General features: G+C 42.4%; 1 protein-coding gene across 1 annotated transcript; it reads right to left on the bottom strand.

The window, feature by feature from the left end:
* Positions 1-12965: 12965 nt before the first annotated feature.
* On the bottom strand, positions 12966-25445 carry Ptpn18 (protein tyrosine phosphatase non-receptor type 18). The gene is made up of 15 exons (XM_027936770.2): positions 25338-25445; positions 23119-23227; positions 22870-22946; positions 22689-22784; positions 22569-22607; positions 18338-18406; positions 17450-17512; positions 17021-17163; positions 16602-16668; positions 16442-16519; positions 16258-16347; positions 15948-16036; positions 15128-15330; positions 14596-14670; positions 12966-14373 (listed from the first exon to the last, which is right to left on the bottom strand). Exons 1-15 carry the CDS (start codon positions 25428-25430, stop codon positions 14306-14308), a joined length of 1359 nt encoding a protein of 452 aa, XP_027792571.2. The 5' UTR covers positions 25431-25445; the 3' UTR covers positions 12966-14305.
* Positions 25446-26328: the final 883 nt, after the last annotated feature.

The following is a 26328-nucleotide window of genomic DNA, read 5'->3' as shown; positions in this document are numbered from 1 at the left end:
CCAAACACTATGTCCTCAATTCCCTATGTGAACTAAAAATATTCATCTTAGAACCCCAGAACTCAGTTTCTTAAATAAAAAAGAGACTTGAGCCTTTTTGCAAAAATGCATGTATTAAAAAAGGTAAGACTTGGAAAAAATGTAGAAATAGTTTATGTTTAAAAATGTATGTGGGAGTTGGAGGAGGAAAGGAAAAGAAGCAGTTGAGAAGGCGAGGGGGAGTGTTAATCATGAATCATATATTTTCTTCTTCCAGCAAATGGTGAAGCCATTCTAGAAATGTATTCATGTGTGTCAAGGGGACACTTAGTCCTGGGGACTTTATTATTATTATTATTATTATTATTATTATTATTATTATTATTGCAATGCACCCTCAATTAAAAGCATTTTTCAGACACAAAATGCCCCAAACATCTAAATATGTCTTTTTGAAGTGGGGAGAAGACAAATATAATTTAATGATAATTGTGTGTGAAAAAAACAGGCACTAATGGTGAGCACTGTGCATATGGTTAGTGTTAATTATAAGTTTTCAGAAGTCTGATTATTCTAGCACAACCCAAATCCCTCTCCATTCAAATAGCTCTTGGTCACTTCCTCTTTACCAATTTTCATATTACGTGAAAAGCAGGAAAATATAGTCACTTGGAGAACAATTCTTCAGCATACTTATACTGCTTACTTATGTGGCACATGATTTGATGGAATGAGTGTGCTTATGGGGTTAAGTTCACCTACACAAAATGGTGAAACAAAGTATCTCATAGTTACAAGGTATCAATGCAGCAGCTCCTTCCTCCCCACCACCTTTGGTTGTATTTCTATATTGTAGGAGTGGGATGGGCTTTGCTCAGCTTCAGGGAACAAGGTGCCAAATGCTTTTGTCCCAGGTTCAGGGAAGGAAAATGTGAGATCCCATTTTCCAAATGTCAATACTGGGGAGAGTGTATTCATTCCGTGCACGTTTGGGGATCAGTCAGGCGTCTCACAAAAATTTCTGAATATGACTGCTTTCACTTTCTATTTCTGTTTTTGTTTCTTTCTTTCTTCCCGCCCCCCCCCCCCCCCCCCCCCGCCCCAGTGTACTGGGGATTGAACTCAGGACCTCACACATGCTAAGCAAGTGCTCTACACTGAGTTACATTCTGAGTTCTTTTTTTTTAAATTTATTATTATTATTTTTTTAGGTGTAGATGGACACAACACAATGCCTTTATTTTTATATGGTGCTGAGGATCGAACCGGGGTCCTGCCCGTGCTAGGTGAGCACTGTACTGCTGAGCCACAATCCCAGCCCCATTCTGAGTCCTTTTAAAAAATTTTGAGACAGGGTCTCACTGAGTTGCCCAGGCTGGCATCAAATTTGTAATCCTTCTGCTTCAGCTGCCTGAAAAGCTGGGATTACAGGCCTGCCATGGCTTGACTGCTTTACTTAAAAGCATCTGTGAGCATGACACATATACATTTGTATCTAGAAATTTGTCTTCTAGATTTTCCAGCTTATTAGAATATAAATTTTTAAAATAGTTTATAATGATCCCCTGGATTTCAGAAATGTCTGTGGTGATATCTTCTTTTTTCATCTCTGATCTTGTTGATTTACTTCTTTTCCCTCTTTATCTTGGTTAGTTTGTCTAAGAGTTTGTTAATTTTATTTGTCTTTTCAAAGAGTCAACTCTTCATTACATTGATCCTTTGTATTGTTTTCTTATTCTCAATTTCATTAATTTTGGCTCTGATCTTAACTATTTCCTAACTTCTGGTTTGGAGATTAGTTTGTTCTTCTTTTTCATAAGCTGATAGAGCCATGTTTTAAATGTAGGCACTTACTGTTCTAAATTTTCCTTGTAAAACTACTTTCATATTATCCCAGAAATTTTGATATGGTGTAGTTCCGTTCTCATTTATTTCTAAGAATTTCAGATTTTTTTCCCTCTCATTTCTTATATGACCCATTCTTCATTTAAAAGAGAATTGTTGGGCTGGGTCTGTAGCTCAGTGAGGCACTGGGTTCCATTTTAGCACTGCATAAAAATAAACAAATAAAATAAAGGCATTCTGTCTATCTACAGCTACAAAAAAAATTTAAAAAATAAAAGAGTATTGTTAAATCTCTATGTGGTTTCTATTATTTTTCTTACTGTTGATTTATATTTGATTTCATTTTGATCTGATAGGATGCATGAGATTTTATTAATTTTTTGCATTTACTAAGACTTGCACTGTGACCTAGAATACGGTCTATTTTTGGAAAAGTTTCCATGATCTGCTGAGAAGAAATGAAATACAGCTGTTTGGGGATAAAAGTTTTGTAGATGTCTATTAGGTCCATTTGATTTATAGTATTATTTAGGTCAGAAATATTTTTCTTTATTTTATGTTTGGATAACTTGAATATTTGTGATAAGGGTGTATTGAAATCTCCCAGTATTATTGTATTGGGGTCTATCTGGTAATTTAATGTCAAGAAGTTTTTTGTTTTTTTTTTAGTGTAATTAGGTTTACTGACATTTGGGGCATATATGTTTACTATTGTTATACATTCTTGTTGGATTGTTTTCTTTACCAGTATGTATTTTTGTTCCTTGTCTCTTCTGATAAATTTTTAATTGAAATCTGCTTTGTCAGAAATGAGACTAGCCACTCATGCTTGTTTTCAGATTCCATTTGTATGGTGTACCAATTTCCATTCTTTACCTTTCAGCCTGTAGGTGTCTTTGCCTATGAGATGAGTCTCTTGCAAATAGCATATAGTTGGATCATGTTTTTAAATCCATTTTGCTAATCTATGTTTTTAAATTGGGGAGTTTAGTCCATTGACTTTCACTGTTATTATGGATATGTGTTTGTTGTTTCCTATCTTTTGTGTGTGTGTGTGCTAGATTTAATTCTGTCCTGATTTTCTTTATTTGGCTGCTCTTCTAGTGATCATCTTCTATTTTTGAGCTTTGGAGTTTGTCTATGTGCAACATATCTTTGAGTTTTCTTTGTAGTGATGGCTTAGTGGTCATAAATTCTTTTAGTTTATTCTGTCATGGAAAGTTTTTATTTGCTCATCAATTTTGAACGATAGCTTTGCTGAATACAGCAGTCTTGGCTAGCAATTATTTTCTTTTAGAGTTTGTAATATCTCATGTCAGGCCCTCCTTGGTTTTAGGGTCTAAGTTGAGAAATTAGAAGTGAGTCTTATTAATTTGTCTCTAAATGTAAAATGACATTTTTCTCTCACAGCTTTCAATATTCTTTCATGGTTTTTATGTTACGCATTTTAATTTTGATGTGTCTTGGAGAGGTTCTGTTCTGATCTTGTCTATTTAGAGTCCTATATGCCTCCCATATATGGATGTCTTCCTTATTTCTAATATAACAGGATAAATTGGCTGTTACTATCTTAAGAGACGATATTCTTAATGCCTTTAGTGCTGTGAATGAATTACTGCTGAGCATTTGGTCCCACAATTATGCACGAGGACTGAGTCCTAAAACTGACAATTTGTTTACTGGGCAGAGCTGGGGAGCCTGCAAAGCTTCAGACTGCTTTGTTCTTGCACAGCATGTCCTTATAGGGCACTGTGAGGTCACATCTTAACTATGGCATAACATACTGAAAACAACTAACTTGTTTGCTCGTATTAAGAAAACATTTTCCCTAGTGACAAAACAGGATATGCTCTCATAAAATACCAGGAAACATACACCTAAAGTGTTGTAGGGGACAGACAAGGCAGGGCACTGAAGATAGCAGGAAACAGTTTTATTTGGCTGCAGCCAGGTTCAGAGGGAACAGCTTTTGCTGTAATCAATTAATCCCTGAACCCTGAGTTCAGGTAGTTTCAGAACTTTATATCCAGAGTATAAGGGGAGGGCCTCAGAAGTTCACATAAAAACAGCTTTTTCTCTCACTGTTCTGGGCAAGTTAACCTTTCAAGGACAACACCTGAGAAGGAGAGAGCTTCTTCTCCCCTTTGTTTCTACCACCGCCCCCCCTCCCGCCAGCTGTTACCATGGAGTCCAATTGGTAACTTCTCTTATCCTAGAAATGTAGACATCTCTATGAAGCTCCAGCTCAAGGCCAGAGGCCTTGTTAAAGAATCTTTTTTTTTTTTTAATCACATTTTTGCATTTGCAAATACACTTCTACAAACTACTATACTGGATAAATGTTTGTGAAAAACTAGTAAGGAGTGTTCAGTACCTGGAGTGCTGATTTTTTCCAGGTCAGTAGCCAAGTAAAATAGAGTAACAGGAAAATAGGAAGTTTACCTATACTGAACTCTTTTGTAGAGACTCTTTCGCTGATAGTCCTAAAATCAATTATGATGAAGATTTCTAGAAAAGATTTAATTAAGATTTTCTGTGGAGGAGGGGGTGCCACTATAAAAGTATGCTGCAGGTAGTACAGTGGGGACATTATTTTTCTACTTAATCAGGGTCATCATGCCCCACAAGAATTAGCCTTGCATGAGAAGTTATTGCTGTCCTGCACATTTAGCATTCCAGCCTCCTTGGCTTTTGCTAATAAACAGGTACTTGGTGTTTGGATTCTTCAGAGTGCATGCTCGAAGACTTTAGGACATCAGGCCCCAACACTTTAGCCTATATCTTCATGTTCTCTTCTATCCCAGTAACTCTTATGTTTGTTCTCTTGATGCTACCCCAGAATTCTTGCATATTCTGATCAATTTTTTTACTATATTGTCATATACTCTGTCTTCAAGACCTGAAGTTCCATTTTCTATACAATCTAACCTGTTGGTGGTGCTTTCAAATAAATTTTAACGTGATTCATTGTGTCATTCGTGTCCAGGAGTGTGACTGGTTTCTATTCATTATATCTATTTCTTTATTAAAATGGTCTTGTCTTAGCTGTGAGTATTGCTTGGCACTGGGATCTTTATTCTGTGAATAATCACTTTCCAGCCCTCCTTAGAGGAAGGAGGGAACCAGCAATAGCAATGATTTTAACAACAAATGTACAGCCTTAAGATAAATATCCAGTGCCTACTTTGACATTCATACCACTAACTTCCACCTGTACAGGATGGTGGAGTCAGTATTTAACATCAGCCCCAACAATAAAAAAAATCATTAACTAGATCAGGTATTACATAGTAGATATCTACTACATCATCCACTTTATTAATAATCACAACAACATGACTGGGTCAAGAATTACATAGGCTATATAATTCTCTTAGTGCAATTTCAATTTTTTAAGTGAAGAAAATAAAGGGTAGAAGTCAAGAGAAAGTTCAAAATATTTAAACAGTGAGCAGAGGATAGATAAGAGATAGGTAGCAGGCAATGGCTACAAAGAAAGAATAAAAAATAAAAATATTAAAAAGAATAAAATAGAAGAGGGAACAGGAAAATTTGGCTATTAGTGGTGAAAGAGAGTGAAGAATGGGCAATAAAAGGGATAAAAACCAAGTTATGAACAAACAAATGTAAAATCAAAACAATTCAAATCCACCTATAGTTATACTCCATCTAGGCAAAACTAAATAATAACAGGTGAAGAAGAAAGTAATTAAAAGAGGGTAATGTATATTATAGAACATATAATATACATATATTATACATATATTTCAAACTTATTCATGCAGTGATAACATGCACACTTGCAGAATGGAAAAAAGTTAAAAAATGAAATGTAATAAAATAATAATTTTTGAAAAAAATTTTAAAAATTTAAATTAAGGGCTGGGGATATAGGGGTGGTGCAGAGTTCTAAATTGAAGCTCAGTTGGTAGAGTGCTTGCCTCACACTCACAAGGCCCTGGGTTCAGTCCTCAGAATCACCAAAAAAAAAAAAAAAAAATTAACAAAGAGTTAAAATGGAGAGGATAAAGGAAAAAGAGGAAAGAAAAGAATTTAAAAATCTTAATGAGAAATAAAGGGCTTGTTTTTGCTGAGGGATCAAACTATTGGCGAGGATGAATTTTCATTCTTTGTATGTATTTTTAGGCTCTGTAACCCTTGTTAAGGGCTGGGGGTTGTTAAGTCCAAAATCTTTGTGTTCCTCACCTAGCTGCCAGGTATGTGGCTAGGAGCTAATGCTGGTTGTAGTAGTGCTCAGCTTCCTGTCTCCCAGTACAGGGTGGGATAGACTGGTGAATGCTAAGAAATTGTATATTTTTATGATAGGAGTGGTGCAGAGTTCTAAATTGAAAGCTTCAGTATCTGGGGTTTGGTCTTGGCTGACTCTTGGAACTTTGTTGTTGGGTATTTGAGATTTGATCCACACCCCCTGTTGAGGTGAGATCCTGATCTCTGCTGGACCTCTGGGGCACTAGCAACAAAGGGAGGTCTTTCTTCTTGGTGTTCAGAGCCTGTATGCCCTAGATACAATTTTCTTTACACCTATTTCAGTCATGTGGGTCTAGGAACACTCTGGGTGGGGCTCATAATAGGTAGGCACCTGGCAACTTTCTTTATGAGTTCCCTATTTCCTGCCTCTTATTAATGGTTCCTGCACTGGTTACCCTGATTCCCATAGAACTATCTGCTGACAGGCCAAATGATTTTGGTGTCTTTTCACTTAACAACTTACCCCACCAACTCAGGTCCATTATGATCAGCTTCCCTCTCTATTCCACAAGTTCCCCGAGTCAATATTTTTGTTCCACTGTTTATCTCTCTGCTGAAAAACCAGCCTCTACCTCAGAGCAAAGCCTGTCCAAGGAAGGGACATGACCTTAGTCCTTGGAAAAACCCACGGAGCACTCCTAAGCACATTCCCACCCTGCTAAGTTATTTATCTACAAATAACAGGAGAGATCTGCTGTGCCAGGTGTCCCTGACTCAGTCAGGCTAGGTGGGGATCCATAGCAGCCCCCTAGCAGCCACCAATCAGCATGAGACAGGGAAATACCTGGGATGCCAGATGACCCTCCCAGTGGTTTATGGTGGTTAATAACAAGTTGGGAAACCATGTAGTTCAGCACGTACACCCCTCTTGACTCAAACCAATCAGTTCAAATGAATACCCCTTTTGTACTGACCAATCACCCCTACCCAACTTGTTCCCGCCAGTGAATGTGCTAATATGTTTTAGAGTTGTTATTTGATTTTCCTGCAGTGTGTGATGATTTGCTAAGGGATGCTATGATGTATGTGAAGTCCCTGCCCTCTCCAAAGAATGTATAAAACTGCTGCAAACCCTGGGCTCGGGGCCTCTCAGCGACACCAGTTGCTGTGTGTGCGTGCGGAGGACCGAGCTAGCTCGCAATAAACACCTCTTTGCTGCTTACATCGATCTTGGGTCTCTGGTGGTCTTTGGGGGTCCCGAATTCGAGCATAACACTGCCTGTGCTTTCCCTCCCCTCAGCAGCTACAGCTGCCATGCCACTGCCAGTCAAGCTGACACATCTCTAACATATTCTTATATTATGTTCAAAGTTTCTGACTTTCTGTGTCTCCATGGTTTCTTTTACTGTTCAGTAGTGAATTTCAATAAGTTCCCTTAGTTACTCACCTTAATGAGAAGCAGTCTTCCCACTTTTTAAATTTTGTTCCATCTTTTGAGTCTCCAAAATTCAAAAATTGAAGTACAATTCCTACTAAATGTGTATTGATTTTGCATGATCACCTTTGTAAAATTGAAAGTGTTAAGTTGAACCTTCCTAACTTGGGAACCATCTGTATACATAAAACACCCACTAGCACCTCACTAGCAGCAGGTTCATAGGAGTAGCAGGCCAGGGTGGGGGAAGGGTGGAAGACAGCATAAGTTTGGCTCTTTTGAGAAAACACAGAAGGGGAGATCATCTTGTGTGATGCAAGTATTCAAATGCAAATTGCTTATTTTGGAAGGCAGAGGATAGTGAAAGGAAAGATATGACTTTATATCAAATCCCATTAGGTGTGACTGATACCTAATCACCCAGGGAAAACTCTGGGAACCCATGAAAAATACACACCTCAGAGTTACCCACCAAATGTAGGAATAGGTATTCACACATCACCCCATCTTGCACTGATGGAAGGCAGCAGGGGGAGGAGAGGAGAGTTCATTTCAATCTACTTCTGTTTCACTAAGACTGCAGCTACTGAAGGCAGGAGGCATTGATGAAGAACAGTGGTGTATGTGGGGACAGAGAAGCTGTAGGGTAGCACCTCAGGGCTCAGGAGCAAGACTGCCAGTGGTCCAGAGACCCCAGGATTAGAGGAACTGCTCATGGGACTTCTAAAAGAGCATCTTATATTCTTTTATCTTTTCATTTTGAATCATTTTATATATTGATTGATTGAGATAGGATCTGACTATATACCTAAGCTGGCCATCTGGCCTTGAACTCCCTAGCTAAAGCCATCTAACTAGGACTACAAGCATATCATCGTGCTGGGATTGTTTGTTTGTTTGTTTTTCATTTTACAATGTGATTTGGAGATTTGCCCACACCTATGAAGGCATCCTCCCCTTCCTCTTCCTCCTCCCCTCCCCCCACTCCCCCCACTCCTCCTCCTCTTTCTCCTTCTTCCTTTTTTTTTTTTTTTTAACAGTTTCATAATATTCCATCCTAGCACTTATATAGCCAGGATCCCACTGGGGAATGTTTAAATTATCCCCATTCTTCTGAACTACAGACAGTACTGCAGTAGATAACCTGCTGTAATCATTTTGTCGTCATTTTGAGGTTTTGAGTAGCATGTAAGGTAAACTCTTAGAAATGAAATTTATGTTTCAAAGGATATGGGTTCTTTAAATTTTAACAGATACCATTAAAGTATCTATTAAAAATTTATACACCCAGTGGCCATATATAAAAACACCAGTTTCCTCACTGATACATACATAAATAAATATGTATTTGTGTGTGTGTATATATATATATATATATAAAATCTTTGTATATATATTGTATATATAAATATGTATTTCTGTATATTTCGTTATATATATATATATATATATATATATATATATATATATATATATATTACAAAAAAGGGCTGGGGATGTGGTTCAGTGCCCCTGGTTTCAATCCCTGAGTTGCTGAGAGGCTTGCTAAGTTTCTGAGGCTGTCTTTGAACTCCCAGTTCTCCTGTCTCAGCCTCCCGAGAAGCTGGGATGGGCCACCACACCTGGCTCTATGGTTTAATATTTAATTTACATTTAATCTTTGATGCATTTGGAATTTGTTCTTCTGTAAAGTATTATGTAAGGCTCAAATTTTTTCCAAAATTGCTACATAACAATTGTAGAAGCTATGTTGAATAAATTTATTTATTTTTGCCCACTAAATTTAGAATGAAACGATTATCAAATATTAGATCTGCTGGATTTTTAAGCAGGAAAATGCATAATCAACTTAACTTTCATTTATTTATGTTTAAAGTGGAGATTTCAATATTATTCCAACTATGTAAAAGTCAGGCATGGTAGTGCATGCCTATAATCCCAGTGATTAGGGAGGCTCAGGCAGGAGGATCACAGGTTCAAGGTCATCTTAAGCATTTTAGTAAGGTCCTAAGCAATTTAGTGAGACCCTGTCTCAAAAAAAAAAAAAACTTAAAAAGTGTTGGGGATGTGTCTGAGTGGTTAAGCAACCCTAGGTTCAATCTCTGGTACAAACAAAATAAAAATAATTTATTCTGGTGATAATTCTTGAAAAATCCAAACATCTGTCTTCATTTATTATTTAGCAGATAATATAGCAGATCCATACTTGCTCTGAAAAATTACATATGTGGCAACCCTATGATAAAGGTCACTTTATTATCCCCATTTCACAGATTAGGAAATTGAGCCAGAGAGAAATTATGACATTTGTTCAAGTTCACACAACTAGAAAGGGATTGAGTTCAAGCTACTGACTACTGTGATATAGGGCCTTTAAGAGTTTATGGTGGGGATGGGGTTGTAGCTCAGTGGTAGTGATTGTTTAGCAACTATGAGGCACTGGGTTCAATCCTCAGCACCACATAAAAATAAATGAATAAAATAAAGGTATTATGTCCATCTACAACTAAAAAAATATTTTAAAAAGAGTTTATAGAAACATTAAGTGATATCCTGTTCCCTGCAGTTATTACTGGGCTCTGTGAAGTGAAGGGTAACAAAGTTACTTCTATTATGGATTACTCTGAAGACAAATGAGTCCATCTATGTACATACAAAGCACCCAGTTAGTGCTAGCTATTAGTATTCATTTGAAGATTAGGGTCTTATTTGCCCACAGCCATATATTTCTATACCAAACACTGAGACCATTATTATTATTTTTTGGGGGGATACTGGGAATTGAACCCAGGGGCACTTAACCACTGAGCCACATCCCCAGCCCTCTTTACATTTTACTTAGAGACAGTACTCGCTAAGTTGCTTAGGGCTCTGCCAAGTTGTTGAGGCTGGCTTTGAACTTGTGATCCTCCTGCCTCAGTCTCCACAGGCTCTGGGACTACAGGCGTGTGCCACCCTGCCTAGGACTATCATGGTTTTCATGGAATCAATGGTCTCTGTGTTGCTAGATTAGATATGAACTTCAAATTAACAGTCATATTCTCTGAATCTCATTTTCACCTGTAATATGGACCTAAAAGAATATTTTACCTGTAATATGGAGCTAAAATGTTGCTTTAATTTTCAGGGCAGAATTCAGTACTAGAATGCTTGCCTAGCATGATGTATATGGCCTTGGATTTGATCCACAGTAAAACACACACACACATACACACACACACACACAGAGTTTTGAGGACTAAATGGAATAAAACATGGACAGAGTCAGCCTGGTACTTTCCTGTATCCTCTGCCTCTGCATACCTACTAGCTGCTGGGCCTGGGTATGGCTTACTGGAAGAGCACTTTGCCTACCATACATGAGTTCCCAAGTTCAATCCCTGGCACTGCATACATACAAAAAAACCTACTGATAATTTTGTGTTGCTAGGTGTCTTCCTACTTAGTGGGTCACAGGGACACAGTTCTTTCTCTTCAATTTCAGCAGAACTGTTCTTCTTTGTCTTCCCCCTCCCTTGCCTGAGGATTGAACCCAGGGGTACTTTACAGCCAAGCTATATTTTATTTTTAGACAGGGTCTCACTAAGTTGCCCAGGCTAGCTTCAAACTTGTGATCCTCCTGCCTCAGTTTCTAAGTTGCAGTGGATTACAGCTGTGCACCACCACACCTGGCTAGAACCTCTCTTCTTTCTATCCAGAATGAGCAGCTGAGAATTACATACATTTTATTCAGCTCAAACCTAATCCCTAAAAAAAATTAGCACAGTCCTGTCAACTTCAACCCCATAGTTCTGGTTTCTGGCCTCCAGGATAGACTCCAAGAGGCAGCTCTAATTGACCTCTGTTTCCTTTCTGGAGAGAACATGTCTCCTCAATCTGTCAGAGCACCTGCCTTTCAGGACACAACTGCTTTTCCCCTCCAGATCCATTTAAGTAATATTTCTGACTTTGAGGTTGGTCTATGCTTGGCCCTCCTCTGCTACCAGGAACCTGGGACCTCCTTCCTGCCTCTCTCCAACATAATCAGCCCCAACTTCCATCTAAGAGTTTGGACTCATGGTGACACCAGTTTCCTGTGACACTGAAAAACCCCAAAGTTTCTCTGCCCTCCCTGGTTTCTGTTGGTTGTGCTATTTCTTGGGCAGAGATCTTAAAGCACTTAAGTCATTGCAGCAAGCTTTGTAGCCAAGGAAAGCAAACTTCATCCTCCTTTTAGCAACACCCAAAAGGCAAATGGCTTGTGTCGGGACCAAGGTGAACCTGGGAACCCAGAGCCAATTATGGTCTGACATTCATGAAGCACAGCATGAGGATCATGAACTGAGATCCTGATTTGTTGTTTCACTGACTTCTCATAATAACTATGTGAGGGGTGTGTACCTGCCCATCATAGAGGCCTCAGTCTGTGCACAACATGGACGCAAGTCAGCTTTCCAACAGCCTCGTGAGAACAATGTACCAGCAGTGATGGTTAGGAGCCTGGATAAGCCTGGTATCAGACAGACACTGACTTGTCTAGGAAGATCACATTGGGAGGGAGGAGCACAGAACAGAATCAGGGTTTTGGAAGAACTATGCATAAATTTAGTCTTATCTTTTTGTCCACCTAGAGATCTGTCTGATTTGAAGTTCTGTCTTTCTGGATGGGGCACTGTTTGACGTTCTGACTAGTGGTTCAGGTGTCTACCTGTCCAGCTGGAGATCTTTCTGGATCAGTGGAAGTCTACCTGGGGGTCGGGTTGGCTGTTGTGTTTGTAACTGGAGGTCTGCAGGTCTGTCCAGCCAGAGATCTGTTTAAGGGTCAGCTTGATTCTTGTCAAGCTAAGAGTCAGTGTGACTGGGTTCCATTTTCCAGTGAGGTGTATCTTGGAGGCTCATCAGTATGTCTGGCTAGTGGCAGGTCCTTCTGGCTTGACAGGCTAGAGGTCTGTTTAGCTGACTACAAATGTGTCTGCCAAGCAGCAGTCTACATATGTCTAGTGATCTGGATCAAGAGCTAGGGGTCAGTCTGGTGGGACATCTGACTGGCTGAGATCTGTCTAGACAAGGTCTGATTTCATGGAGGGGTCCATCTATCTGAATATCTGAAGATGTGTATCTACTCATTTGGGAGTTTTACCTGTCCACCTGGGGGATCAACTGTCTGATCAGTTGGTGTCCATCTAGCTGGGGTCTATCTAGCTGGGGGTCCATCTATCTCTGGCTAAGGGTAGTTTGTCACCTAACTTAAGGGTTCATTCATCAAATGGGAAATCCACTTATCTCATGGGCTGGGAATTCATCTATCTGATATCAGAGAGACTGTCTGCCATAAGCATCTGTTGGTTTGCAGTGTCTACTCAGCTGGCAGTTGGTCTGGATGGTGGAGATGGTGGATGGTGGAGGATCTACCCAAGTTGAGATATATCTCTGAGGGTCCATCTGTTTGGCCAATTGACTGCCTAATGGTTGTGAGTCAGCTTTTGTGTTATGTGACCAAAATACTCACCAAGGAAACTTAGAGTAGAAAAAGTTTATTTAGGGCTCATGTTTTCAGATGTCTCAGTTCACAGATGGCAGACTCCATTGCTCTGGGTCCAATGTGAGGCAACACATCATGGGGAAAGGGAGCAACAGGGGAAAGCTACTCAGCTCATGGCAGGGTCAGGAAGCAGAAAGAAGCAGAGAGAGGAAGGGCCACTGGCAGAACAACCCTTCCAGGGCACACCACCAATGACCCACCTCCTCCAGCCACAGCCCCATCTGTCTACAATTGCAATCTAGTCAGTCTATTCAATCTAAGATGGACTGATTAGATCACAGTTCTTACAATCTAATCAATTTACCTCTGAATATTCCTGCATTAACAGGAGCTTTTGAGGAACATATCATGTCCAAACATAACAAAGGTCCACCCAGTTGCCTGCCCAGCAGGAGCTACATCAATGTGTCTATTGAAATGGGGGTTCTGTGTTGGTGGGGACCGCCTGCCTGCTGGGGATCCATCTGTCTGGAGAGCTGCAAGTCTGGCAAGCTGACTGCGATATTTGTGCATTCGAGGATCTGTCTGTGTGGCTGGTGTTTATCGGACTGGAAATCTGTCCAGCTAGGAGGTTGGTCAGTCAGTTTGTCCACCTAGGGGTTGAGTTAGGGTCTGTCTAGCTGAGATGTCTGTGTATCTGACCAGGCTGGGAACCATTGGCTGTCTAGCTGGTGGAGGGGTCTGTCTTTTAGGGGCTCTGTCTGCTCAGTGGTCTCTTGAGACTCATCTCTCAGGCTGTTGGTTGGTCTCTCTCAGTAGGGTCCATTTGTCCAACAGTGGACTTATCCCACTGAAGGTCTGGCTGTTTTGGGGTCTGATTGGTGATCCATTTGTCTGGGGATCTTCTTATCTGTCTGGGGTCAGTCTTCTTGGCTGTGGCTAGGCTTGGCTTGGACATGTCTGAATGGCTAGGGATCCATTCACATTTCTTGAGGTGGATCCATCTCTTTGAGTGAAGAAGGCTCAGATACTGAGGATGGGCCACCTATTATGCAGTGAGAGGGGAAGTCTCTGGCAGTCCATCTGTCCATTCTCGTCTTCATAACTGGGGGAAATGGGTGGTGGTGGTGCCCATTCCAGGTGTTCTTTTTAGGATCTTCTCAGGGCAGCCTCACTAGGCATTAATTCCTACCTCTGTCACCCAGCCTCAAGTCTTGACTGCTGATCACTGGAGCAAAAATCCTCATATTCCCACCCCAATAAATTTTTATTTGGATCCAGACCCAGCATCCCATCCCCAACATATCCCACAGCAGAGTGGTGGCCAGCAGCAGTTCAAGCACACATGTAGAAACAGGTTGGTATGGATGCAGAGCTCACACCCGGGTCCACTCAGCAGGGGGGTCTCGGGGTCCTTTTGGCCTTCCAATGCGCAGATTGAAGCCTGAGACGGGAAGGGTGCCATAAGGTTTCACAGACACTCTACGGCCTGAAGAAGCAGGCAACTTGTGGAAGGTCCTCCGCAAGTTGGAGGTGTTCCGGTTTTCTGCAGCCACATCCACCGGACACCGATAGCCTGAGCCCCACACCCCATTTCTAAACCCCAAACTTCTGAGGTTCATCCAAAGCTGCAGAGTCCCAGCAAACCAGGTTCTACCAAACTTACCTAGCCCACCAGTCTGAGCTCCCTCTGTCACGTCCTCATAGGCATCAGGCCCAGCAGGGCTTTGATTAGCAGGAACTGTGGGCAGGAAATCCCCCCACAGGTCAGCTCAAGGAATCTCATAGTCCTCCACCTGGCATGGGGACACAGACTTCTAGGTCCCAGGAGGCAATCTGGTGTGTGTGGGGGTGCCTACCTGGAAAGGGTGTGTGCCAAAGGTGTGGCCAGGTTGGGGGGTGGTGGTGACATCCGCCTTTGGGGGACTACTTAGCCAAACAAGATTACACAGCCTGAGGCTGGACTGGGACCCTACAGCTGCTGGCCTGCGGAAGCTTCCGGGATGTCACCAAGAAATAGAAGGGGCGTGGCCAGGGAAACCTTGACGCCAGCTTCGGGGGCGTGGCCACACCGGGTTACTTGGCCAGGGGATGGGGTCCTCCAGGCCCACCCAGTACTGCGGAGCCCAGAAGGATGGGGTCCCGAAAAGGGCAGGTAGGTTTGGACTCTCCCCAAACCCACTATAGTCTTGACTCACCGCGGCCAGGCAGCGAAACCCGCTTGTCCTCTGTTTGTGCCCCGGGACGCTGGGTGCGTGACTTCACCTGGCTGTAGAGTGGCTTCTCCTCGGTGCTGTGCTCTTGCGCCACTGGCCCGGCGCCCGCGGGGGGCCGGCGCTTGTGCACTACAGCATAGGTGTCGGCCATGGGGACAGTAGGGGCCCCGGGCACCGAGATGCTCCTGCAGAGCCGGAGGGTGCAGAGGAAGTGAAACGGCAGCTCGGAGGGAGGGCGGAGGGGTGTGCATGCTCAGCCCAAACCGCGGCTTCCTTCCCGCGGGAGAGGAGGGAAGGGGCGGGTTGGCTCCGAGGCTGAGGGAGGAGTCTTTCGTTTTGTTTGTGTGAGTCGTCGGTCCCTAGCGCCCCGCCGGTAAGTGGGGTAAGTGGGTCGGGTTAGTATTGAAGGGTGATCATTTCCGTGTAAATGTTTATTGAGTCAAAATACGAGGTAGTGGCATTTAAGTAAAGCCGAAGGGAAAGCCGAGGGCGAGTTTCGAGGGTGTAGGGTGAAGTTAGCTGCGGAGGTTTAACTGTGCGCACAGCACCCAACAGGAGACTCCAAGTGAATGGCATCCGGAAATATTTGTCAAATTAATTACTGACTTGGACGCAGAGACAACAGTACTGCTTGGATAAAGTGGTCTTCTCAGGGAGGGTTCCCAGAGTTCAGTTCAAAGAAAGGGCCAGCAAATACTTGGTGAACTGAACAGCAAAAAGGGGCTGGTTTTTCAAGAGAGTAAAGGGCTGGCCTTAGAGCCTGAGAAATTGAAAGGGAAGAATAAAGGGATGGCACCAGTACCTGAGCATTCCGCTTGGTGGGCGGGGTAAGGCAAGAAGGGCTGGAGAAGTCCAGAGGGAGAGGGCATCATCATAGAGTGGGACACAATTCTGGGGCGGAAACAGGAGAGGGGAGTCATGAAGCTTTGGAAGAAAATGGCCAGCATCCTAATGGAGGAGGATCACTATGGATTCTGGAGGTAAGCTTAAGAGGGGACAACCTCCTAAGGGAGCCTGACAGAGGCATCATAGACAGTGCCTGTTCTTAGAAGGAGTCAGGGGTTTGAGGGTGTTGAGCATGAGCAGGAAGAGATTGGGAATAGGTTCTGTACCTCCTTGAGGTTCTGGTAGTGGGGGCTGGTGGTCTGGAGTGCTGAGTAGAACATCTGAGCCACTGTGTGGTACAGGAACCTGTACTGCTCCTGTTGAGGTGAGGGCCATCAACAAGGGAACACAAGGGGAGGGGAATGGAAACCCAGCCTATGTCCTTGGGTGTAAAGAGACCGCAGCTCACACCTCTGTCTGGACCACTGCTGGTCGCTGCTTCCTTATCTCGAGGACCAGGTTGAAGAGGTTGAAGTTAGGTGGAATCATCTAGGGCAGAGAGAGGAGTGTGGTATGAGCTGGGCCTAGTGGATGTGGAGCACACTGCACACACACAGATGGCCTACCATACCTGGGTCAGGAGCAACTGTCTGACGTAATCAACAATGCACAGGACTCCTGTCCGCCCGCAGCCGGCACTAACAGAAGGAGAATCCGAGCAAGCTCATCAGGACCAACCCAGGTATCTTTTAAAAGGAGCATTTGGGGTTGGGATGAAGGGAGACCCCTGCAGGACCTCTTGATTTACAGAATCCCCAGATTATGATTTCAGAGGAAAAACTTTTTAATCACATATATTTGCTGACCATAAGTTAGCAGGCAGTCTATCCTCAACAAATACTAACAGTTTCAGTCCATGCAGCATGAGCAAGTATGGCCCCAGGTTTTTCTAAACAGATGGAAAGCCAAACTTCCACACCCTGCTCTCCCTGCCTCACCTCCCTCCATCACCAGATCCTCATAGAACCTCATAGAACCCATTTACTAAACCTGCAGTGGACACAGAGAGGCCCCGGGCCACATCCTTGGAGGCGATGGGCCTCCTCCACCATGATAAGTATGTGGTCAGGATTGCTGGGGACCCCACGGTCTGGCCAGGACATATATTGCAGCTGGTGTACAGAACGGGATTCCTGAGATAGGAATAGAAAATAGAAAAAGCATTTATTGGGCATCTACTACTTGCCAGGCCTACTAGAAGCATCTTCCATTTATATCCACCAGATAGGGCTGGGGATGTAGCTCGTGGGGATGTAGCATAGGCAAGACCCTGGTTCCATCCTCAGTACCACAAAGATTTAAAAAAACAAATCATACGATAATAACTGAGGAGTATACTATTGTGAGTGCCCATTTTACAGAGCAGGAAACAGTCCTCCCCATGCAAGAGCCCCTTCACCACTTCTTCCCCTTTCATACCTTCTGGAATGTGACTTGAAGGGTCCTAAGAATGATATCTGCTTTCAACTGTGTCTCCTTTGTCTGAGTATGTGGAGTAAGTGGGAAGAGGAAGAAAAAAGAAGAGGGAGAACAAATGTGCCCCCAAACACATTTATACAAAACATTTTTGATGAGATATTGAATTTAAAACATTTTAAAAAATAATTTAATCCAAACATCCTCCAAAGCTGTCATGAAGGAAACATTTGAGAGAGGGGAGAATGAGGATTACACAAACCCAAACAAGCCTTGCTTTATAGATAACAAGAGATATTTTGGTTCTAAAGCAAAACAGTTTCATTATATTTATTTATTAAGCACTATGTATTTATTAAACATATGTGACTTGAGAGGTTGTCCTGAGTTCTTTTGAAATGGTAAAAAAAGGGGCTGGGAATATAGCTCAGTTAGTAGAATGCTTGCCTCACATGCACATTGCCCTGGTTCAAATCCCAGCACCATAAAAAAAAAAAAGGTTAAAAAAATAGATTTGAGGAACATGACTAGGCACATTTACATTACAGAGACAAATGATCTGAGCCAAAATAATGCTAGGGTTTGGAGTTGCAACTCAGTTTTAGAGTGCTTGCTTAGCATGCTCTAGGACCAGGATTCCATTCCCAGCACTGGGAAGAGAGAGAGAGAGAAAAAAAAAAAATGCTTGGGCAACACATATATTGAGTTTTGATCATTTATGTGCTGACACCAGAGCATTCTCTTGAGTATCGCAGAGTGTAAGGTGACTGGGGTAAAATGATTCATCCTTCTGCGCCCAGCCCAAATATTTACCACCTGTGTTTCTTTCTTGAAACCTCCCATAACACCCAAGGCCCATAGAACCCTGTTCCCACTGCTGCCCCAGCTCACCAGGGTGATACAGAAAAACCCAATCTGCAATGGCTTGTGCTCCTGGGCCCAGTAACGCTCACACTTTTTCTGCAAAAGTAAGGGAGAAAGGACAGGAAGTGAGGAGGGGGAGTCAGCTTCAGAGTTCCAGCTGCCACTGAACACCTCAGGTGTTGCTGGTAGAAGTGCAGGCAGCTGCAGCTGAAATGGAGGCTAGCCACAGAGCCATCTCATTAAACATGTGCAGGCCCCATGGAGGTGAGTTGTTGGCCCTGCAGGAGGAAGGCATACCCTCCAACTACAAGAGGCTAAAAAGCTAGATGAAATGCATGAGCCATTGTTGTCCATAATTGGTTGCTATGTGTTGCAGGACTGTGGTCGCTAAACAGACTACCTGGAGGCATTACTAGTCAGAAGGACATGAAGAGCCCAGTGATTCCACTGAATTGAAAAGTCAGAGATCATGGCTGAGGTAGATCAAGGTAGAATTTTCAGAACAAAGTTCTGGAAAGAACCATGCAAACAAAAGCAGAAAAAAACAAAAACCTGCTCCAGAAATATGTATAGTCCCCCCCACCTTCAGTCTTTGGCTGCATAATGATCTGAGAATGTATAACCAAGCAAGAAAAACTTCTCATGAAAGAATAAGCATCTGTAGGATGAATATTTCCTAGAGTTCACAATGGGACAGAAGTAATTTACATTCTCTTCAGCCAGAATAGAAAGACCTTCATTCAGTAGGATTCCCAGAAGTAATCACACATTCAAAGCAGAGCCAAATTAGTTCTAGAATAAAGGTTACCCTAGACCTGCCCTAAAAGCTTAAAAACAAACACCAGGGGCTGGAGGTATAGCTCAGTGGTAAAGGGCATGCTTAGCATGTGTGAAGTTCTAGGTTTAATCTCCACCAAAACTGAAAACCCTTGAATGAAAGAAAGTTAAGTTCTAAAAGAAACTTAACTGCTCTTCTGAAAAAGCAAAATCTTCTTTAAAGGAAGAAAACAGAATCCAACACTTACTTGTGTAAAACTCAATATCAAGCATCTGATAAAAATTTACTTGACATACAAAGAAGCAGGAAAATGAACACCATAACCAGGAGAAAAAAATCAGTCTAACAGAAAGAGGCCCAGAAATAACAGATGAGGAAAGAAGCAAAGACCTTAAAATAGCTATTATAAATGTTATAAATATACTCAAAAGATGAAATGGAAAGCAAACATGATGAAGAATGAAATGAAAAATACAAAAAAAAAAAAAAAAAAAAACCTAAATGGAACTTCTACAGAGGAAAAATAAAATATAAAAAATGCAGAATTCACTAATAGCAGATTAGACAACAGAAGGAAAAGTTCAGTGAACATGGAAGTATAGCAATAGTAACTATTTGAAATGAAAAAGAGAAGATTGGAGAAAAGTAAATAGAGAATGAGTTCCCTGTGGAAATACACCAAAAGGCCTAATATATGTATGCCTAGAATCCAAAAGGGAAGGAGAGAGGGGAGAACAGGAACTATATTTGAAGAAATAATACCTAAAATTTTTCCAAAATATGATGAAATAATGAACCTACAGATCCAAGAAAGTCAGTAAACTACAAGGACAATACATAAAGCTGTACCAAGGCAGATTATGACTGAATTGCTGAAAAACAGTTATAAAGAGAAAATGTTAAAAGCATCACATAAAAGTGCACTGATGAACAAAGATAAGAATGACAGCAAAATGTTTTCAAAAACTGAAAGCCAGAAGTCAATGGTCTAACATCCTAAAATGCTGGGGGGATAAAAAAAAATAAGCAGGGGGAAAACCAAGGGCTGGAGTGTAGCTCAGTGGTAGAGTGCTTGCCTAGCATGTGCAAGGTACAAACAAAATAAAACAATCAAAAAACAAAAACAACAAAAAAAACCAATAAAACCCAAACACCTTTTCAGGCTAATAAAAGCTGAGAAAGTTTATCGTAAGTAGAACTGCACTATGAGAGAAAAATTAAAGTAAGTTCTTCATACAAAAGGAACATGTTGCCAAAATGATATCTAAAATAATAAAGAGCAAAGAAAAAAGGTAGATAAAAGACTAGATGTAAAAAGAAAATGTCATATAGCAAATTAATAAACTATAAAACCCACACATGATCATCTGAATAGATGTTGTGGGGGGAGAATCTGACAAAATTCAGCACCCCTTCATGATAAGAACATGAAAGAAACTAGGAACAGAAAGGAAATTCCTCAATGTGATAAATAACTACAAAAAAAAAAATCCACAGATAACATCATATTTAATGGTGGGAGACTAAAGCATAGGAAGAAGAAAAGTAGCACTACTTGTATTCAGCTTTGTACTGGAAATTCTATACAGTACAACTAAGAAAAAGAGATGGTGCATGGGTGGTAGGGGAGGGAGGAAGAAACAAACAAACAAAAGGATGAGTATTGTGATTCCACTTACATTATGCACCTAGAATAGGCAAATTAAGAGGGACAGAAAAAATAGAAGAATAGGCTGGGCATGTAGCTCAATTGGTAGTGTTTGCCTTATATGCACAAGGCCCTGGGTTCAATCTCAAGTACCACCAATAAATAAATAAAAGTTAGAGGAGGCCAGGATCTGGGAGAAGGAGAGTGGGAAGTTGTTTAATAGATATAGAATTTATGTTTGGATACAGAATTTATGTTTGGGATGAAGAACAGGTTCTGGTACTGGATAGTGATTGATGGTTGCCCAACAATGTGCATGTACTTACTGCAATTGAGTTGTACACTTTAAATGGTTAGGGGGCAAATTCTACATGTATTTTACCATGATTTTAAAAAGACACAGTGGGATACCATTTCCTAGGATGGCTATAATAATAATAATAATAAAAAGGGCAAATGGTGAGGATGTGAAGAAATTAGAGACATAATACTTTGCTGGTGGGAAGGTAAATTGATATAGTTATATTATAGGAAATGGTTTGTCACTTCCTCAAAATGTTAAAAATAGGGGCTGGGGATGTGGCTCAAGCGGTAGCACGCTCGCCTGGCATGCGTGCGGCCCGGGTTCGATCCTCAGCACCACATACAAACAAAGATGTTGTGTCCGCCAAAAACTAAAAAATAAATATTAAAAATTCTCTCTCTCTCTCTCCCTCCCTCCCTCTCTCACTCTATCTTTAAAAAAAAAAAAAAATGTTAAAAATAGAGTTACCATATGACCTAGCAATTCTACCACTTGGTACATATTCAAGAGAGATGAAAATATATGTTTACACAAAGACTTGTATGTAAATGGTTCATGGTAGCATTATTCCTAATAGCCCAAAAGTAGAAATAAATGGCTTATTGGATAAGCAAAATGTGATAGATACACTCAATAGGATATTATTCAGCAATAAAAGGAAGTATTGACACATGCTACAGTATGCATGAATATTAAAAACATGCTAAATGAAATACCAGTAACAAAAGACCACTATATGATTCCATTTATATGCAGTATCAGAGTAGGCAAATCTATACCAGGCCAAAAGTAGATTAGGAGTTGCTTGGGGCTCTAGAGATTGTTAGGAAATGGGCAGTGACTGCTTGTGGGCTGATGAAAATGTTCTAAAATTTCTTATGGGAATGGTTGTGTAATCATCAGGAATATACTAAAAACAATCGTACATTTTAAGTGGGTGAATTGTAACTAAATAAAGTGGTTTAAAAAGGTAATTGAAAGCTAAAATAATAGCACATTGTGGAGTGTATTTCATGTTTAGAATTATGTAGTGTGTTAGAAGTTGTTAAGAACTGTGAAGGAAAATGGCAACTCGGACAATGGGAATGCTGGAGTCTGAAATGGTGTGAGAGTACATGAGGGTCTCACTGAGGAAGTGAAGGCTGGAAGGAGGTGATGGGGCAGAAGGTTCCAGGCAGAGATAATATAATGGTCAAGGCACAAGCCTGAAGTACAGCTGAGCAATAGAGCCAGTGTGGTTTGAGCGAGTGAATAAAGAGAAGTAAAAATAGAGATCACAGCTCTACGAAGGAAATGGTCAGCATAAAGTGTCATGCTCTGTGAGGTGGTATGGGTGGGAAGCCCAGCAGGAGAGGGGTAAACAACACTGTGGGAAATGAGCCCCATGAACAGAAGGAAAAAAAGATCAAGGCAAGATTAGAGAGAAGCAGTGGGTTCTCACTGAGTCCCAGTGACATCACTCCCACTGGGTTCTGGATTAGGGAGGAGTTAGTAAGAGTCAAGCACTCTGGGGGCTGAGGACACCTACCCGCCCATTCTCTGTCTCTCGACATGCCATCAGGATCACCTAGACAAAAAGAGTAAACAGAGATGGAGGTGATTTGGGTTAGTGGAAACTCAGAACCTTGTTTTCCTCCCCCAAGCTGACCTTGATCTCAAACTCCCAGACCAGGCGCCAGAAGTCTAGCAGAGTGTGAGGCAGGGGTCCTTGTGTGGCGATGTAGGACTGGTTTCCATCTGCGCCCTGGGAAAGGCCCATTCGCCGTTGAGATTCCACTCCCAACCTCCACCAACCCCAATCTGCCCCCTTTTCTGACCACTATCCTGACCTGGATGAAATTGCCATTGATGTAGTCGCCATGCCCTTCCTCCTGGAGCAGGGAGAGGATCACGCGCGTCTGATCATCTGCCAGTGGGGGAGGCGAGAAACGTGGAATTGAGGGCGACGCGTGTGTCTAGGCTCAGACAGCCCCTTGGATGAAACCCGCATGCCCCGCTGGGAGCACATTAAGGGCCCACAGTGGCCTGAGGGTGTGTGTGGAGCCACACAGACTCTTCACAGAAGCCCTCCTACGTACATGGCACCACATCTTTGTAGCGGTTCTTCTGTATATTCTCTGGCCGACTGCCAACCTCGGTGGAGCGCACCCCATCAGCCTTCCAGGCAGCTGAGCGCACTCGGATGTCCTGGTGGGAGGCACAGTGAGGCAACAGGGAATGCAGGAAATGGAAAAGAGGAGCCAGGTCAGAGTCCTGGGACAAGAAGACACTTGGAATCCAAGGCAATGGTCTGGGGTGGTGGTGGTGGTGAGGGGGTAGAGGAAGGGTAGTGAGTGCAGACTCCAAGAGGCACAAGCCTAATAATAACAACAGTACAATAATAACAGCAGACCAGAACCCTTCTTTGTGCTAAGCTCTGCTCAGGTCATTTAATCATCACAAGGTCCCTTTGAAGTGGGTGCTGTTATTGCATCCTCACTGTGCAGATAAGAAAGTTAATTCACACATGCCTGAGGGACTTGCCAAAGGTCCCACCCAGGAGGCTTTGGCAAAGAACCCAGATTTAGCCCCTGCTCACTCAAATCAGTATTTTTATCATGTACTCCCCCCCCCCTTTCTGGTACTGGGGATTGCACCCAGGGGCACTCTACCACTGAGCTACATCCCCAATCCTTTTTATTATTATTTTTTAAATTTTGAGACAGGGTCTCCCTAAGTTACCCAGGCTGGCCTCAAACTTGCAATCCTTTTGCATCAGCCTCTGGAGTCAAAAGGATTACATGTGTGAGCCACTGCACCTGGGTAGTCTGCGTTATGCTGTATTGTAAGCAATAATAATTGGAATGAAATATGTATTATTTAATATAATAAAGCAATTTACAATATATGTGAATTGTAATGTACACTATTTATGTAATAAGGTAACTTCTTATTGGTAGATTATCAGGTATTCATAACCATAATGATAATAATACCTTCCAAGCCACCATTGCAAGTGGTCACCTTTCCAAATGCTTTACTTATGCTCATCAGTAATTTAAGCCTTGATGGTCACCATTCTGTAGTGGGCAACGCTAATAGGAATTTCTACTACACAGATGAGAAACCAAGGCCTGGGAGTGCAGAAGTCAGGATTGTGACAAGGATACCCTCACCACCCAGCATTTCACTTTGGGGCCCTCAGCAATGCTCCCTTTATTGACTCTGTAGTGGTTATATACCACATCGATATTATACGTTTATGTATATTTTTATATTTATAAATTATATATTTTACATTTACTCTATTTCTTATATACTACAGAATTTTTACATGTGTAAGTTATTTAGATTTATTTATATTTTATACTTACGTCCACTCCTTACTTTATATTTACTCACAAATTCATTGAATATCTTTGGTGTTTATTAGATTTATATTTGTTGTATTGTTTTTTGAAGTTATGTGATGTTTGTTGTGTAAATCACCTTTTTAAAATCACATTTATTTTTATACATTTATATATTACATATTTCTAAATTTGATACATACCATCATATATCAGGTTTGAGTATTTATACAGTATGTTTCTATGTTTGGTACGTAAGATACATTTTAAATATTTTATTGCCTGTAGTATGCCCATGCCTAGGGTGCTTCTTACTCTAGCGTTAAGCTTTGATTGTATTACCCTTATTGAAATATTTAGAATCTTTTAAGTCGTGACAAAGGCACCTAGGAAGTGGGCCCCAAAGATATGCTAGACACTTTTACCTACACTTTTTAATTCTCAGTTTGGTCATTAACGTCCCCACTTCAACAAGGAGGCTGAGACCAGAGGGATCCGAAAAGCCCTGGCTATCGGTGTCCTTCACCCACGTCCTTCATCCACTCGGCGTTAGAGCCTCCCTGTTCCTCTTCCTCCCGTTCCTTGGAATCACAGGGTGACCCAGGTCGTCAGGTGTAGCCTGGGTGTGGGACTTCCAGCGCAGGTGTGCCATCGCCCTCTTCTACTGCACCTGCGTGGCCTGCCCTGCCCAACAGGGGCATTGTTCCCCAAGTGCGACCAGGACACTGGGTCCCGAGTGTGTATGAACCGTCCAAGCGGGCCGTGGACTTTGTTCTCTGGGGACCTGTAGGCAGGGCGAAGACAGCGCGAGAGAGCTAGAGGTGTGAGGGAGAGGAAAACAAGAGACCTCAAGGCAGGGAGACAGCCCAGGACAGCCAGAGCCTACAAAGTGCACAGGACAGACGTAGGGACCGTCCAGGGTAAGGAGCCGAAACGCGCCTCCCAGTTGTACACATTCACCCACTCACACTGAACTCCGCGGCCAGAACCTCCCCCTTCAGGCCGCCCTGTTCCTCCAGCTGCTCCAGAAAGCTCCGCGCCGCGTCCAAATTGTGGCTCATGACACCGTCTGCCAGCAAGGTCCCGTCCAGTAGTTGCGCTCAGCGCTACCAGCTAGTGTAGACACTGAGGGAGGCGGAGGAAGGCTGCCGAGGCTCCGCCTTCGTTGTAACCAACCATTGGAAGACGGGCGACAGCTGGCAAGGCGCACCCATTAGCCAATGGCACTCGAAACTCGCCCTGTCCCGCCCACAGGCGCCTGAGCTGCTTTGGCTGCTGGAGCCTTAGGTCCTTGAGCGTTGGATTGGTGAGTACAGCTCTAGCGCTTCTCTCCGTTTTTTTTTTTTTTCTTTTTTGATTGCTGCTTCCGCTGGTTTAGTCGGCACTATCCTACTGTCACTTCCTCTCCCCCTTGAATTCCGGATCTTCGCCCCTCCTCTGTGACTAGTCAGGTTCTGAGCGGATGAAACCAGGTCTCCGACCAGGTCTCCTGGGAGTCAGGCTGCATTGAGGACCAAAACAGGGTAGTGCAGCAGCCATCAGTAGAGATGGTGGCCGAGATCACGCTACTTCTCCCCACCCCGGGGAACTTTAGCATGGGATGTCCCGCTCAGTGTGCTCCATTTGGGTCCAAAGAAGGTCCGGGTGGGGAGACCGCGAGGAGGAATGATTATCGTACTTTGGAAAAAGCGAGAGGAGATGGAAGTTTCTATATCTGTATTTCCTCAGGTTTTTCCTATTCCGAGACCGGCTGGGAAGGGCTGGAGGACACAAGGATCCAGTTTTAACTTGAGAATCTCTATCCTCACAAACCTGCCAGGGAAACAGAATTGAGGCACTGGAAATGCATTCTAGAGGATAGGAGTTCTCAACCCCTTTAAAAGAGCTGCTTTTTCTGTCGCCACATCAGAAAATGTACAGGATGTATAATCACTGGAAGGTCAGGAGGATGGAGAAATA

This window comes from Marmota flaviventris, chromosome 11 (genome assembly GCF_047511675.1).
Source record: "Marmota flaviventris isolate mMarFla1 chromosome 11, mMarFla1.hap1, whole genome shotgun sequence".
Lineage (NCBI taxonomy): Eukaryota > Metazoa > Chordata > Mammalia > Rodentia > Sciuridae > Marmota > Marmota flaviventris.
This window is presented reverse-complemented; position numbering and strand designations above follow the sequence as displayed.